Here is a 16647-nt window from a genome sequence, read left to right on the forward strand (position 1 = left end):
CCAAAATATCAAAGCACCCTCAATATTTTCTATCAACCTGCGAGTCTATAATTAACCTAGGACACACTAGGGAACTCCAAAAACACTAATCTCAATCTTTCCTTTGAACTCAAAAACTAACACAAAATACCTCAATGGAGTCCCAAAAGCACTAATGGTAACAAACTATAACAAAGAAGAGACCATTATCTCTTTTAAACTTAGTAATTAACATTTAAAAGAACAATCAATCCGATGCATGAAAGTCTTATCAATGTGGAATTTTATAAAAAAATCTATTGTATGTAATTTTATCATACTTTATAAGATACTGTTTTCAAGACTCAAACTTATGACATTAAGATTACATAGTAACAATTTTATCATTGCGCCGAAACTCCGTTTCAATAATTAATAATTAGCACTTAACAAAACAATAATTAAGAGATAAGCATGCATGAAGTAGGTGCAAAGTTGCAAGATAATAAGACAGTAATTAACCATTAGTTAAGTACCTAAGCGCATGCAAATTGCCCACCTTAATTAGGGTTAACTGCATATACATATATAAATGAGTTTTGAGATTAATAAAAGTCTCACATATATATTGATAATTATACTTCTCTACTTAGTCAAGCTCATGTTCTTCATTAGTCTTCGATGAACAAGCTCTTCCATGGATCGCCATTTACCTACACGAGACCATAATTAATACACACTTAATCGTGTACAAATGCAGAATGATTAAGTCAGGTACAAACCCTAGATGGAGGGTAGACCTCCTGTGGCGAAGAGTGTAGTCTTGAGAGTGGTGGAAGTTCCTCGAATCATCGTATGCCGGCATAGTCTCAAACTCACTAGTCGATGGTGGTTGCTCATTGTCGTTTATCTGGCATTTAGATCGATTAATCATCTCCTTTTTGACTTATTAGAACTCCGATGTATAGATATATAGATAGATCGATTGTTAAATAAATATTCATATTGGCCCTCCATTTTTCAACTTTTACAATTTTTACCTTCGTATTTGAGTGTGCCATATTATATCTCAAGGCAAAGATTAAAAGTTATCCTAAAAAACAACACTGCACCATATTTTTCATCTTTAAATACTTTTTATTTTAACATCGTTATAGTAAATATGGAAAAACTTCTGCAACATATAACACTACAAGTATGTAATTGTTACAGCGCGTTAAAGTAAATTATTTTTTTAGTTCAACTTTGTAAAAAATAAATAAAAACTAATTGTTACAAAGCATTAAAGTAAATTATTTTTTTAGTTCAACTTTGTAAAAAATAAATAAATAAATAAATAAAAACTAACTGTTACAAAGCATTAAAGTAAATTATTTTTTTAGTTCAACTTTGTAATAAATAAATAAATAAATAAATAAAAACTAACTGTTACAAAGCATTAAAGTAAATTATTTTTTTAGTTCAACTTTGTAAAAAAAAATATAATATGCATAACGCATTCTTTTTTATAAAAAAAATTATCAAAACTTGGTTAAAAATTATTTAAACTTAATGAAAATCACTTTAAAATAGTCAAAAATATGTTAAAACTACTGTAGTAGTTATTAAATAGTTCTTATAGTTTTGACCATTTTAAAGTCATTTTAATCAAAATTAATTTAAGCAATCTTGATCAAGTTGGTAAAGAATTTTTTTTTATACAAAATATTTTATGCATACTTATTTTGACTAGTTGAATCGATTTAGTTCAACTACGATATAGTTGCTATAATAGCATTGAAATAAGAGTATTTTAGTAAAAAAAAAAATATGTTAGGGCACTATTTTGAGTTTTTTTTTAAAAAAAAAAAACAAGAGTACCCTTTTGTTTTTTCCCCTTATATCTAACAAGGTATAGGTAGGTATAAACTTGAAATTCTTAGTTACCATATGAATACTTGCCGAGAGAGATAGAGAGAGACCTTGTTCCTCAAATACATGTTGTCACTCTGAAGCTCCATTTCCTATATAAAGAGGAACAAACCATGAAAAATATATCAACATAGAGATTATTAAGATAATTAAAGGAGTACATTTAGTTAGATCTTACAATTACCTTTCTCTGCGTGTACTCAATGTCAGCAAACAACAATTCATTCTGAAGTAATTAAGATCATATAAGTGTGAGAACACTTCGATTATATAAATATATCATTTGATCGGCACATAATGAGATTTAATGAAAGAAATAAACTACCTTTTTGGATCGTATTTTGTTTAATCCTTTCTCTAGTTTAGTTTCGAGTTGCTTCAGGTCCCTTAGGTTCATAGATCCATGAGTTTCACCCATCAGACTCCTAATAAATAATAAAAAAATGTCGGAGAAAAGTTTAGAGCTTCGATTGTATGCGGTAGATTAAGTGATCTAACCTGTTTGTTCTTTGCAAATTGTTGATCTGTTGATGGAGTTTCCACGCTTCTTGTTGAAAGTACTAAAGATACATAAGCACAACGAAGATGAACGAGATTAGTTTTTGAAAAAAAAGAGCTTCAAAACCTTTTATAAAAGATGTTCATAATAAGCTACCGACTGATGGATCGATACATGTTAAACATGAAATGGCCCTAACTCTTAATCAATAAATTCAATAGTTTTTTCTCAATACATAAAGTCTACAAAAACCTAGAAAATTTCTTAATACCTTTGCTCCGTGACATCTAACTTTACTACGATCTTTTATTATCCAATTTTTTTTTTCTAAATTCTTAATTATATACATTATAATTTGACTAGATTTTAGTTTTCTTTCATTTATAGATCGCATGAAATAAAAGGAATAATATGATTTATTTTCTTAATTACTGATTCTTTGAGGCATAAGGGTTTAGGGTTTAAGATTTAGTATTTTAGGATTTAGGATATTACCTGAGCATTTGCTTCTGAAATAAATCCAATGCTACCGGTGTCATTGCATGCCTTCTTGTACCTATCAATGGTTGCTCTCACACTGCCATTGAAAGTTCAGTTAGTGTTAAAATCATGAAAAAACATACTGATTAACTTGCTTTGAAATTGATAGGAAAAAACTAGAATCACACTATTTGTTTTAAAAATCATAAAATGGGTGCTCCTAGTTTGAGCATTATCGTTTGTAGGTGACCATATGATCTCTAACACGAACATTGTGTTCCTTTTCAATATAGTTTATCAAAATATGAAACTTTTGGTAACAATTATTCAAATTAATGAGTATTCACTTATTGCCTCACTTATTCTCTTATATAGGTCCAGAGATGCAATAGTATTTTTTTTATAATCATTATATCACTATTCTTTAAATTAAACAGAAAGAATATAAGAAGCTGTAAGCACATTAGAGGTGGTTATTAAAATGTTCAATAAAAAAGAGATGATTTTAAAAGGGATGCCTCTTGTAATAATATTCTTTAAATGTATTTAGTGACTGAATGATCATTTTCTTATAGTGAAAAAGTCTTGTGGTGATATATAACCTAGTCTTCCTAAATGCCTTAAGTAAGTTTTCACTTCAAAATCTTGTGTTCTCAATGAAGTTCTAAATCAAAAGTAGCATGCATGGGAGACATTAAATCGATCGACTCACTCGAGGTCTCCTCCATTTTAATTTTCTTCAAAGTTGGGACAAACACTTCAACACCCACCATGCAACAAACAAAACCCTAAGCTCTTTTCCACCCCCAAACCCCTAAACTAGATTTTAAAGGATACCCTAACCCTACCACATTCCACGTCTTCTCATGCAAACTCACATGCAGTTCAATCAACTCAAGACTCGCACCACACTCAATCACCCACAAATTGTACATCACAGTACTCCAATGCAAGAGGGAGGGTCGAATAAGTAACATCATGGCAAACCCTAATAAGTAACATGCACGTCTTTTCACCCCAAGCCCAAAACTAGGTTTTAAGGGATACCCTAACCCTACCACATTCCCCATTTTCTCATGCAAACTCACAGTTCAATCAACTCAAGACTCACACCACACGCCACCACCCACAAATTGCTCACCACAGGGAAGGTGGCGCAAGTAACATCTTCCCAAACCCTAATAACCCCATAGCTCCTTTTTCCAAGGCCCTGCCCCAATCTGCCACGACGGCACGAGATCCCACGCATGATTGGTGGAGCTCGAGTTCTTAGATACGGCTGGATCGATCGACTTGACCACCGTGTAATAGTTTAGATTACCCTTTTACACGGTAGAGAAAGAACATGAAACCCTAAATGGAAGTTCTGGGTGCAAGATCATCGAACGTGTTATATAGATCTACTTGTGAAAAGATAGATCAGATCGGATCTTGCGTTTGAGGGGTGAAGCTGTGACCTGTTGGTGGCGTACTCGTAGAGGCGGCCGCGGCCGGAGAAGACGATGAGGGCGACGTCGGCGTCGCAGAGGACGGAGAGCTCGTAGGCCTTCTTGAGAAGTCCGTTGCGGCGCTTGCAGAAGGTCACCTGCCGGCTCGTGGTGTTCTCGATCCGCTTGATCTGGATCTTACCCCGCCCCATCCTGGATGGGGTCGCCGCCGGCGCCGCTGCAGGCTCCAGCTTGGCCGATCGAGCTCAAAGCAAGGAGAAAAACAAGTACTTAAGTGAATGAGTAGCGAGAAGAGCAACCAGAGGTCAGTGAGGGAGAAGAGATAGTGCGGAAGGAGAAGGGCATTGGCATTATCAGTTCCAAGTGCGGTGGAGACTGTGCAATCAACGAGAGAGAGAGAGAGAGAGAGAGATGTCAGAGGGTGACATCTATGACATGATGTCTAATGACCTGGTTCATGTGTTACAAATGCCATAATCCATTGGTTACGATCACTTTTTTGGATTTATTTCGATGGTGCATAAAAAATTTGTGTAGGTTAGGATCGATAATCGATGTAACTAAAAACATAAGATAAAATGTGATATGATCCCAGTAATAAAGATCATTGTCTCTTGTGACAAAAGGTGATTCGTTCGTTTCTAGTGTTCTCATTAATTCATCTTTAGGTCAATACGGAGGAGGTAAATCACGGATGACTATTAGCCATTAGTGCAAATGGCCGAGATATGGAAGAGGTTATGCTCGGTCATGCCGAGTTTCGACCCCAAGACCTCATGTGGCACACCCCATGTCTTAACCATCACGCCGCCCCGAGGGGACAAGGATCGTTGTCTCTTGTACCATATTATTGTGGTAGGACATCTAGATTATTATTCAAATATTAACGATTCAAATCTCAGTTATAATATATTTGTAGGAATTTTTTCTTTAAATGGAAGGTGCAACCAAAAGATGTCGGACTTTTGGGCTGGCTGCCGCGTGCGCTTCTCGATTTATTTTGGTGACCGGTGGAAAAGTTCCATGGGGTCAGACCGGTGACCCCAAAGATAGCCAATGAGGTTAACTGGGATTATCATTGTGGTAAAAGAATAGCCGAGGTAAATGTCTTTCTTATGTGCTAGTCACTATTCTAAAGGCTAGTAGCCGCTCGTGATTTATCTCCTCCGTGTTGGCCCTGGGGTAGATTGGCAGGGCATTGAGGGCGAATGTATTCGCCTTTTTGCCACTATTGTGGTAAAAGAGTTGGATGGAGCGATGCGATAGTATGGGATATTATTATATAAGATCTTGAAATCGAAACTCAATGGGTTTGAGTATGTCTTAAATCTTGACCACATGTACTAATAGCTAATAGTCACCTATGATTTACCTCCTCCGTGTTGATATAGGGATGGGTTGGCAATGACATTGGGGGTGAGCGAATCACTTTTTGCCACGTGTGGTAAAAGATGTTGCTTTGGACACTGCACTAATGACCAGTAGTCATTCGTGATTTACCTCTTATGTGTTGGCCTAGGGACGGATTAGCGGGGGCGCCGAGACAAGCGAATCATCTTTTGCCGAATGTGTGGTAAAATATGTGCCCCCTCGGGATGGTGTGATGGTTAAGGTATGAGATATTGTCATATTAGGTTATGAGGTTAAAGCTTGGCTTGTCCGAGTATGTCTTTCCCCATGTTTTGACCATTGCACTAATGGCTAGTAGTCGTCTGTGATTTACTTTCTTCGTGTTAGCATAGAGACGGATTGATAGGGATGCTGGGGTGAGCGAATCGGCTTTTGACACCTGTGTGGTAAAAGATGCCCCTGGACATAGTTCAGTTGGTCAGTGCAGGGTAGAGTTGTTATCATATGAAAAGAGTTCAAATCTTTGTAAAATTGAAGAAAATAACTCTCCTCATATTGGTTAACTATAACTTTCTGATTTATCTCCTCACAGATAGTCGTGAGACCGACCATATGAGGTCACTAGGGTAGTGGATTCCACCTTATGCTACTATGTGTGGTAAAAAATTAATAACATTCATCTCAGACATCCCTCCACGGTCCTCTTTAAAGCTTATGAAAGGGTAGTCAATTACAATATTGAGTGGTCGAGAGGAATTTATTTGAGAATGAATTCGAGAGAATTCGAACCTTACCCTTGTCTGACAATTTTACTACTTGAGTACCAATTCAGCTAACAACTAAGTTGATGGGTTAGATGCGAGGAGAGGGGGTAGGGAGAGGTGGTTAAACATAGTACAAATTCAAGTGTTTGGGTCATTAGAGACGACTTGATGATTTGATTAAATGGATTAAAAAATGTTCAGTGAAATTGAAAAAAAAAATTATGTTATTAATTATCAAATTAACATCTAACCTCATTTTTATTACCCGAGTTCCTTCTCCCTACCCTACTTTCGTCTGCTACAATATATACATATAAGTTAGATCTTATTCAACTTTAAACAAATATGAATGGTAGTTATTATAATATGTAACAGCTAAGATTCAGAACTTATATAGTATATATGTGCTAAAGTGAAATTTTATTAACTCAAGTCAATAATGATAGTTAGAATGCTGTTTAGTTAAAAATTGTTAAAAAGATTCTCTTTCTTAAAAAAATCTTTACTGATAACTGCAAACGTGTTAAAAGAAAATTTAACATGGTAAAAAAAAAAACTATATAGAGAGCATTAAATGACGGATACAACATGTTTATATTGATTTAAATCATGTTAAAGTGATTTTGATGAAGTAATTTTGATAAAAAAAATATTTTATATAAAAGTACTTTATTTATAATACTATTTTTATAAGTTGAATTAAAAAAGAAAAGTAATTTACTTTAACACATTACGTTGTTATATATTATAGTAGTTATATCGTAACTAGTACAGTAATATTAGACTAAGAATGTTTTTTTTATATGAGAAAATGATAAGGCGTTTTCAAATTTTTCTTTTAAAAAAAACATTTTAACTATTCAGATAGTTAAAGGCGTCTTTTTTATTCTTGTCTATATACAGGAGATACTAAAGAAGACCTAAGAAAAAGACCATTTTTTTTTCCTTTCGGTTGGGGGCCATTTATTATACACAAAATGTGTGTGTGTAGGGCTATCTAACCCTAAACAATTGCCAAATTTGATAGTGACTTAGCATATGAAACAAGGACCACTCTCAAATTCAATAATTTGGATCGATCTCAGATCCATTGCTCATTTTGACCCAACTAATTTCCATGCAGCCCAAGATGAACTCGAGAAGAGTATCGCCTTCAAAAGATTACCCAAACAATTTAAAAAACCTTTCCATTTCACTCAGTTAATGTTATGACTCGTGTGAGATTGATGGGATAAATAATTTCAATCGCTTCTCGTTGTTACTTTGTGCTCGTCGTTAAATACACAGTGGATCTTCAATTCAAACTTTGACTCCGCCTGCATAACTCCGAGATTTATTTGATATCCATCTTGTTAAGGAAACTAATCCAAGGATCAATACCAGTGATCACAACTCCACTATGACCACTCTATTGGTGCAGTCAACACTGATAACTAAACGTATGTTTTGATATATAACAAAGGGATTAAAGTGAGACATCATGTGTTTAATGGGTAAACTAAGTGTGCAGGTCCCTAAACATGAAAAGCTCTAATGGGTCAGGAAGACCAAACATTAGGCATTAGGAAGACCAAGTGGGTTAGGACAATCAGACACTAGGCAAGGAGTCTTAGTGGATCAGAAGGACCAGACACCAGACAGCAGGCTAAATGAGTTGATCTGGTAGTACACTTGATGAGTCAGCTAGACCAGACATCAAGTAAGGAAAGTCCTAGTGGGTCGATCAGACATTGAGCAAAATATTAAATACAAACAGATTTGGAAAACCAGATGTTTAGCAGATAAGTCAAGATAAGCTTTTGGAGTGGACTACAATAAGGTTGTGTTGATGCAATTTGTACTAATAATCTAACTCATATTTTGATGAATGACAAAGAGTTTAAAGTTAGAGTGTTTTGTGGTCTCATTGCTTTATCAAGTGTGCAAGAGTTAACAGGTCTGGAGGACCTACCACTAGGTTGAAATCCAGCTAGAACCGTGGGACATGATAGCTGGTGCGAAGTCTAGATAGATTTGAGGGGTCCGATATCTGGCAGGAAGTTCGGTTGGGTCCGTGGGACCTAACAATCAGCTGAAATCTAATTAGGTATGCGGACCTGATAACTGGCGGGAAGACCTGGTGGGTTAAAGACAAGTCAAGCGACTATAGTTGGTAAGTAAGAGGTAAGCAACTGGAGAAGAGATCCAGTGAGGACGTGTTTCCGATTGAGAGAATTGTAGGCGTCGATCCAGCTTAGATCCATTTGGAAAATTTAAGCTGAGACCTTGATTAGATCCTACTCTCGAGAAGACAGGATCTAATTACTACTCCTATCTTATTAATGTTGTGCTAACTCTATTTTTTAGGATAAATATATTGTTATTTACCTGGACTAATTCCTTTTGCCAGGAATTCAAAGGCTAAAAAGAGGGAGTCCGGGCACCCGGACCAGCCTCGCTCGGGCGGGCTACAGGCACTAGGGCGGTCCGAGCGCTTGGAGCTGGTCTAGGCATCCGAACTAGAAAAATTATTCCGAAGCTAACTTTGAGTGCGTTGACTGGTCGAGTCCACATCAACGGTCTAGGCACCCGAAGGGGGTCCAAGCACCCGAAAGTGGATAAACTTTGCTAATAAAGTTTTGACGAGAGATCACCACGTCAGCAATGGTCCAGGCGCCCGGAGGGGTTTCAGGTGCCCGAAATAGGCCTATATAAGTGCCTTTGACCAGTAGCTTCAGAACATCAACTACTATAAATTTCATTCTTACACGTTGCGTCGAAAAGACTTCGACGACACCGAAAGCCTGCTTCGAAGTTCGAAGAACGAGAGATTCCAATTTCCTTTCTATTTATCGATAACAACTAATTTCAGTTCTTGTACTCAATATTTGTAACTAATTATTTGAACTAATAGTGATTGCCAAACGAAAGTGATCGACGATCATAAGGCTTGGAGTAGGAGTCGTCACAGGCTCCGAACCAAGTAAAGTCATCTATATTAGCATTGTTTTTTGTTTTCTTTATTATGCTACGTAACTAATTTTAATTCACAATTTTTGAAAAATGCTATTCACTCCCCTCTAACATATTAATAGTCCTACAAGTTGTGTCCCTTTTGGATAAACCATAGGTATTGATCCGACTGAAGCAATCAACATAGGTTTCTAAGTCGAGATCAGACAGTCCTAACTGTCATATTAATGAATGCATATTTATTTGATTCTAACTCTGTTTTATAAAATTATTATTATTATACTATGCTAACTTTATTTTACATAAAAACAAAGTTTGGAGTAATTAAAAGGTTTGGTCAACTGAACCAAATAGTTCAGTCGACCAATCCCTAGTGATGAGATCATATCAGATTCAAATTGAGTTGAAGAAAGAAATCTTGTTTCAATCGACCGATAGCATGATCAGTCGACCAATCCTATTTTGGTAATCAATGTTTAGATATTTTCAGATCAAACAACAAAGGAAATAACAGAGTTCAGTGTACCAAACAAAGGATCGGTCGATTGAACACATTTGGTAAGAGTAGATTAGATAAGATCAGATAAGATCATGAAGTAAAATGAAATTTAGATGTTTAGCCGATGAAACAGGGAGTCAGCCGAGAGATAAAGGTAGATTTCATGGAAGATACGATTTGAGAAGATTGTCAACTTGGACATGAAGCTGGGTAGATTTTAGAGTTCGATCGACCAAAAAGAGGCTCGATCGGCCAGATGAAAAACTTATAAAAAGAGCCTCGAGATTAGAGGCTCAACAATCAACTCTCTCAATGCTCCATCTTGCTCATGTTGCCCAGAACATGCAAGTCTTGCTACTACAACACCGAGAGGCTCTAAGACAACCAAAGCTTATTTTTCTACTACTTGTTCTCGGTAAAAGATTTTCTTACTTTCATTTATTTAAGGGGATAGTAGTTTGTTACTATTTTCTTCATATTTATATGAGATTAATTTAGTGATTGCCTATCAAAATGACCAAAGATCACATGCCTTGGAGTAATAGTCGGTTGGGCTACGAGCCAAGTAAAACTGAACACATCTTCTCTTTTTATTCTACTGCTTATCTCTGTTTCGTTTATGATATGAAAAGAAAGGTTTTTCGATGAATGGTATTCATCCCCTCTATTAGACTTCTTTGATTATATAATTGGTATCATAACTCGGATGCTCTGAATATGTTTTACCACCTTCCAAGTTATTTAGAAAATTTCTTTTTTTTAATCTATATTACTTTTTTTTTGTTTGTATTAGCCCTAAGAGCCAATTATGAGATGATTAGATTTATTGGGTTAATGATTAATCCAATATAATAATTCAACCAATTAAGAGGAAGATAAAGAGACAAAAAAATTCTTGGTATTCATTTGATGAATATAAATAGGTTTTTTTGATTGAATTTTATCTGAGATGAAAAATGTGACTCTTAAGCTTCTCCTTCTTCTTCATGCATGGCCGAACCACTCTTGCTTGCTAACACAAGAAGGTGGTTCTTCTTCGAAGCCATGTTCGTGTGATGGATGGAATGCGGTCATGTGGATACCGTAGAGGCATGCCCACTTGATTGTGCTAAGATCCATCGAGGACAAAGTTGCTGTCGGGAGTTCGTGTTTACATAATAAAGGTATAACTCCCTTTAACAAACTTAGTATATGGTTTTCTCTTTCGCATGGATCTTCTGAAAGGATCTAGCTAGTTTTTTCGCTACGCTTTTATGTGTGTTTATCACTCTAGATCCTTACAGTGGTATCAGAGCCACTTGTGAAGGTGTATACCACGTCGTAGTTAGATTTTATATGTGATATAGAAATTACATGAGATGTTTACTGTAATTTGCATGATTATGAGTCTTTGTTTTGTTGGGAACGAAATAGTTGTGAATAGCAAGATCTTGGCCAAACTGTTGTGAATAGCAAAGTCTCAATTTTATGGGCAGCAGAAACTGTTTATGTTGTGAACAAAGCAAGATCTCGATCAAACTGTTGTAAACAACAAGGTCTCGAGTTTTGTGGGCAGCAGGACCGTTGTAGCATTGCATCTCATAATTCTTTCTTGAAATCATAGTAGATTTTATGCCATAAAGATATTGTAAATGTTATATAATATGGTGCATGGTTATGACCTTTAACCCTGATGTAATTGGATGTGTGTGTATGTTGTAATTCATAATACGACTTGCGTGTCGTGTCTCTCTTCTTTTTCATTCTTGTTATAAATGTAGACTACCTTCGAATGTAACTTGAAGTTTCTTTAGATTTTGTAATGTACAAATTAGAAAAAAAATCAGTCTACTGGATGATGGTGAAAAGGAAGAAGGACAACAACACACGACGACCAAGGAAGCACTTGAAGAAGATGCTTTTGTGTAGGCTGACTTTCGATATTCTCATTGGCTTGAGAAGATCGTAGTTGATGGGGTCATAACCATGTCACGTTCTATTTTAGTGTATATGTTGATGTATGCCATAATATGTCATAATTGTATGTGATGCATGTGTAGCTATCGAAATTAGGTCCTTTTTATATGCTTACCAAAGTTTGGTATTCACTACTACCTCAATCAAATATAGTCAGGTTTTGTCAAAGTAAAGTGACTCAATTTATCTTTAATGCGGTGATAAGGGGAGGGGGGAGGCCCCACTCCGCTGCCATGGTGGAGGTCAGAGTCAAGGTGGTCAAACACACCTATATTACTGGTCGATCAGGGAGCACACTCACCCGATAGGGATAATGAAGACCCGATCCGACATCATAACAGCCCGGCGAGGTTCCGAGCTTCCAATGCTCAAGAAAGACTCTGCAAGGGCACGCCGAGCGGCTTCCCCGCTCGACCTTATATAGATCTATGAGAATGGAGTGGATGTACGACCGAGCTATACAGAAACAGACGGGTGGCCGAGCGAGTTTCCCGCTCATCCAAATAATGGCTCATGGATCATGACAGCGGGAGCGCCGATCAAGCGACCTTCCCGCTCGGTCAGATAATATACTCATCCGAGCAGAAAGTAAGAACTTGAGCTGAGTAGTTAGCCTTCGAGCGGCTATCCTGCTCAGCCCAGTAAAGGACACCGCTAGCTGGATATTATCTTTTTGGGAGCATGCACCGCTGACAGGCGGCATGGTCGGCGGCTAGTTCAGACAGAAGATCGTACGACATAAACTTCCACTGTCACTTTAGAGATATGCTCAGCTCGTTAAGGTATTGTGTCAAGGGCACTTTATTGATACATCTTTTCAGGAAAAGCTTCGGAAAGCGTGTACACCTTGGGAAGCGTGCATGTGCACTACATGAGCCCTATATAAAGGGTGTCCAAGCTTCAATGGAGGTATACGAATCTACTATTGCTGCTATTGTTCCCTATTTTGCTTTACTTCCACACACTGCCGGTAACTGACTTGAGCATCGGAGGGCCATCGCCAGGGACCCCTTTCCCTAGTTTGGTACTGACGCAGTTGTGGTTGCAGGGTCGAGAGGAGTCAACACACGATCAACTAGAGTGTCATATCCCCAGCTTCCATCACCTTGACTATCGGACATGATCAATCTTGATAGAGTGTGATAGGATAATTGTGATGTCTGACTATTGAACTTTGGATGTGACTTAAGTAATTATACTAGTCTTGTGTGATTAGCCAAAGGTAACTTAAGATGAGTTATAATATGGATTTCATAAGATGGGCAAAAGAAAAATAGTCTTGTTCACCTAATGACACAAGAGTTAGATATGATGTAATTGGTAAACGTTGCTTACCTAAATTATACTTGATAGGACCCTTGGCGGCTGGCTAGAGGGGGGGGGTGAATAGCCCCTACACAAAATAAACAAAACAACCTTTCTCAGACAAATAACTTGATTAAAAGAACACTTTCATATAAAAATAATTAAGAAACTAAAATATAGAGACTCAGCGGATTTACTTGGTTACAACCGGGGAGGTTATTAATCCAAGATGAAAAAGCGTACTAACAATTCTCCTTCAGGCAGAGAAGCCTCTTTACAACAGTGAACGCTCAGAAATAGAAAGCTAAACAGAAAATGAAGTGTGTACAAGTGTTGTATTGATCCTTCTTGTTGTTATTTAGTTTTGGGAGCAAGATTACTTATATAGCCTGGCTCGGGGCGCCTGGAAGGGTTCCAGGTGCCTGGAGGGGGATAAAATTTTATCCCATTCGCAATGGATCGTGGTCAAACATGATGAGGATAGAATTCAGTTCTGGGCTCCCGAAAGGGTTCCGGGTGCCCGACCTAGAAAGTCAACCATGTTGACTTTTTTAGTCCGGCCCTTCCGCTCCGGTTTCACTTGCCTCGGTTCAGGTCTTCCACTCCGATTCCTCTTTCTTGAGTGATCTTGGCCATCAAGAATAGGGCTCACTTGAACCCAACTTCTGGCCTTCTTAAGAAAGTTTCCGCTCCTGTCTTCTCGTTTGCCCGCATACTCTTCCACAGCTCCTCGTCCCTCGGACGCACCGAGTCGTCAGCTCTCTCCCATACTATCCTTCTCGCTAGCTTTATCTTTTGCTCAACGTCCTGTGCTCGTAAGTTCTTGTACACTTAGACACAAGGCTAAACACAACAGTGTAGGATCGAAAGAGTGCGATAGAGGGGGGGTGAATATCGCGCTTTTAAAAACTTTTCTTTTTGTATTTTAAAGACAATCATAATATGTAGTGGAAAGTAAAATACTTAGTTATTGGTTACTTGGTTCGAAGTCTAGATTGACTCCTACTCCAAGGCCTGCGATCCTTAACCACACCGATGGACAATCCACTAAAACCCTTCTTTCTGAAATCCTCGGAAATAAGCATATCGTACAAATGTAGATAGAAGATAGTAACAGACTACTATCTTCTTTTAAATTAAATGCAAACTTTAAATAATTATACCGACAATAGTAGAAGATGAAGCTCGGTCGGTCGGATGGAGTAGCTTGCTTGAAGATGTGTAGAAGACTTGTAGCACGAGTAGCTTGTGCAGAGATGAACTTCGAATCGATCAAAATCCGTATATCAGCCTCGGACCTCTAGCTCTCTTTTATAAGAGTCGTCGACGTTCGGTCGACCGATCCCTAGGTTCGGTCGACCGAACCAACTCCCTTCCATCTTCGTTAAGATCTGATGCTGATTCAATCTTCGGCGTTTACTGTCATTTAAGTGTTCGGTCGACCAATCACCTTTTTTGGTCGATCGAACAGAGAGTTTCCCTATTCGCCGAGATTCACACTTAATGCTGCATTGATGAGGCATTGTTCCGTCGATCGATCTATTGGTTCGTTCGACCGATCAGCTTAGCTTCCTTCTCTGCTTCTGATCGAACTGATTTGTGCCACATCGTCAGGGTTCGGTCGACTGATCCTTTGGTTCGGTCGACCGATCAAGCTCTGATTGGATTTCGCTCTGGTTTGGTTTGAACTTGTGTCTATTCTAAGTTAGTCTGGTTCGATCGACCGATCCTCCTGTTCGATCGACCGATCAAGCCGAACATGCAAAATAGAGTTAAACAGTATATTCCTATAAAACAGAGATTAGCATAGTAGTATATAAAATGCATGAGTAAATATAATAGACAGTTCAATTGTCTTGATCTCAACTTGGAAACCTTTCCAGTTTCTTCAATTGGATCAGCGACCTTAGGTTGTTCCCTTCAGGAACACGACCTCACTATCGCTCATCCAGTTGTTTACCTCTACCTACCTGCCAAACTTTGTTCCTCCAGATCTCTTTGGACTTTTCACTTAGCCTTGATCAGCTCGCTAGGACTTTCTCTCGATCTTCGGTCCTCCAGACCTCTCGATCTCACTGCCAAGTGTTGGGTCCTCTCGACCCACTTGGTCTTTTCATCAGGGTTCCACGATCTGCTATAACTTTTCCTATCTAGCCTCCAACTAGGTCTTTCTTGGTTGAGTAAACAGTCTGCACACTTAGTCAACTTGTTAGATCACAATAAGATTTAACTTGAACTTTTGACAACATCAAAACTTAGGTTTGATTTTGGTGCAACTTGCACTAATAATCTCCTTCTTTTTGATGTTTCGCAACTACGGTTCAAAGTTAAGTTAAAATATGAAAAAGTAAATAAGCAAGCATTTTAACTCTCCCCCTGAGTTAAACATTTCCCCCTGAATACACTATCTCTCCCCTTTTGACACACATAAAAAATAAGGGAAACAATCACACATAAGTAAAGCTTGATTTTGAAAATTTATAAAGGCAAAAAGTAAGAATTTTTTTAAAAAATACATTTGATTTTTTTAGCAATGTAAAGTTTTCAAAATAAGGAAGAATTGTGAGTATTTGAAAAGATTAAGTAAAGGCAAGATTTAAAAAAATTTCGTAAAGTAAACCTCTAAAGAAGTGGTTATACAAGGTTTAGGAAAGTGTAAATTTTGAAAAATTTTAGCCAGGAAATTTTGAAAAAGATTATTGTATAGGTAAAATTTTGAAATTTTAGAAAGGGTAAAATTTTAAGTAAAGGTAAGACTTGTGAATTTAATAATATTGAAAAGTTTAGAAAATATAAAAAAATTATTAGGAAGAAAGTTTGAAAAATGATAGTATAGGTAAAATTATATTGAAAAATTATTAAGGAATAATTTTGAAAAACTGTAAAAAATAATTTGAAAACTATAGATAAAATTTTGTAAAATTTTTAGAAGTTCAAAATATTTTGTTAAAAGAAAAAGGAAGGTGTTTTGAAAGTTTAGTGTGAAACTCCCCCTAAAATCGATAATTTTCTAATAGTCCAAGCATGGTTTAAAATTTTTTAAAAAATGTCCTTATGATGAAATGTCTAACCTTTGTACAAAGATAACTACCACAAGATAGTAGCTATTGACTCGGGTTGGTCAATTTGAGCACTTGGAACTAACTAGGTTGTTACTAGCTAGAAAACTTAAATTGATCAATGTATGTTGTTTAAAGCCCAGATTTATAGCGATGCACTGACATAAGCATCTGAAATCTTAGGCTAAGTCCTAAGCATCTCACTCAATCTAAGTTGTACAAGCAAGGGATCCTACTGTGCTTGTGAGATGCTGGCTGCTAAAACTATAGGATCATGCAATTCTATGGGAAAGACCTAAATTGTTGATACAGTCTGACCTGACTGTTGTTTTGATGTTGACACTGATTTAAGTTTGTATCAGATATTAATCAAACTCAGTCTGACTACTGATCGAGGTTGATCCGTTGGGAGGGAAAGTCCTGGTGAGTGAAGCCAGGCAAGGGAAATCCAGATGGGTCAAGGTTG

General features: G+C 37.1%; 1 protein-coding gene across 1 annotated transcript; it reads right to left on the bottom strand.

The window, feature by feature from the left end:
- Positions 1-1834: 1834 nt before the first annotated feature.
- Positions 1835-4657, bottom strand: LOC122053926 (floral homeotic protein AGAMOUS-like). The gene is made up of 6 exons (XM_042615832.1): positions 4306-4657; positions 2864-2945; positions 2368-2429; positions 2195-2294; positions 2054-2095; positions 1835-1961 (listed from the first exon to the last, which is right to left on the bottom strand). The coding sequence occupies exons 1-6, from the start codon at positions 4485-4487 to the stop codon at positions 1881-1883; spliced, it is 549 nt and encodes a 182-aa protein (XP_042471766.1). The 5' UTR covers positions 4488-4657; the 3' UTR covers positions 1835-1880.
- Positions 4658-16647: the final 11990 nt, after the last annotated feature.

Source organism: Zingiber officinale, chromosome 3A, assembly GCF_018446385.1.
Source record: "Zingiber officinale cultivar Zhangliang chromosome 3A, Zo_v1.1, whole genome shotgun sequence".
Classification (NCBI taxonomy): domain Eukaryota; kingdom Viridiplantae; phylum Streptophyta; class Magnoliopsida; order Zingiberales; family Zingiberaceae; genus Zingiber; species Zingiber officinale.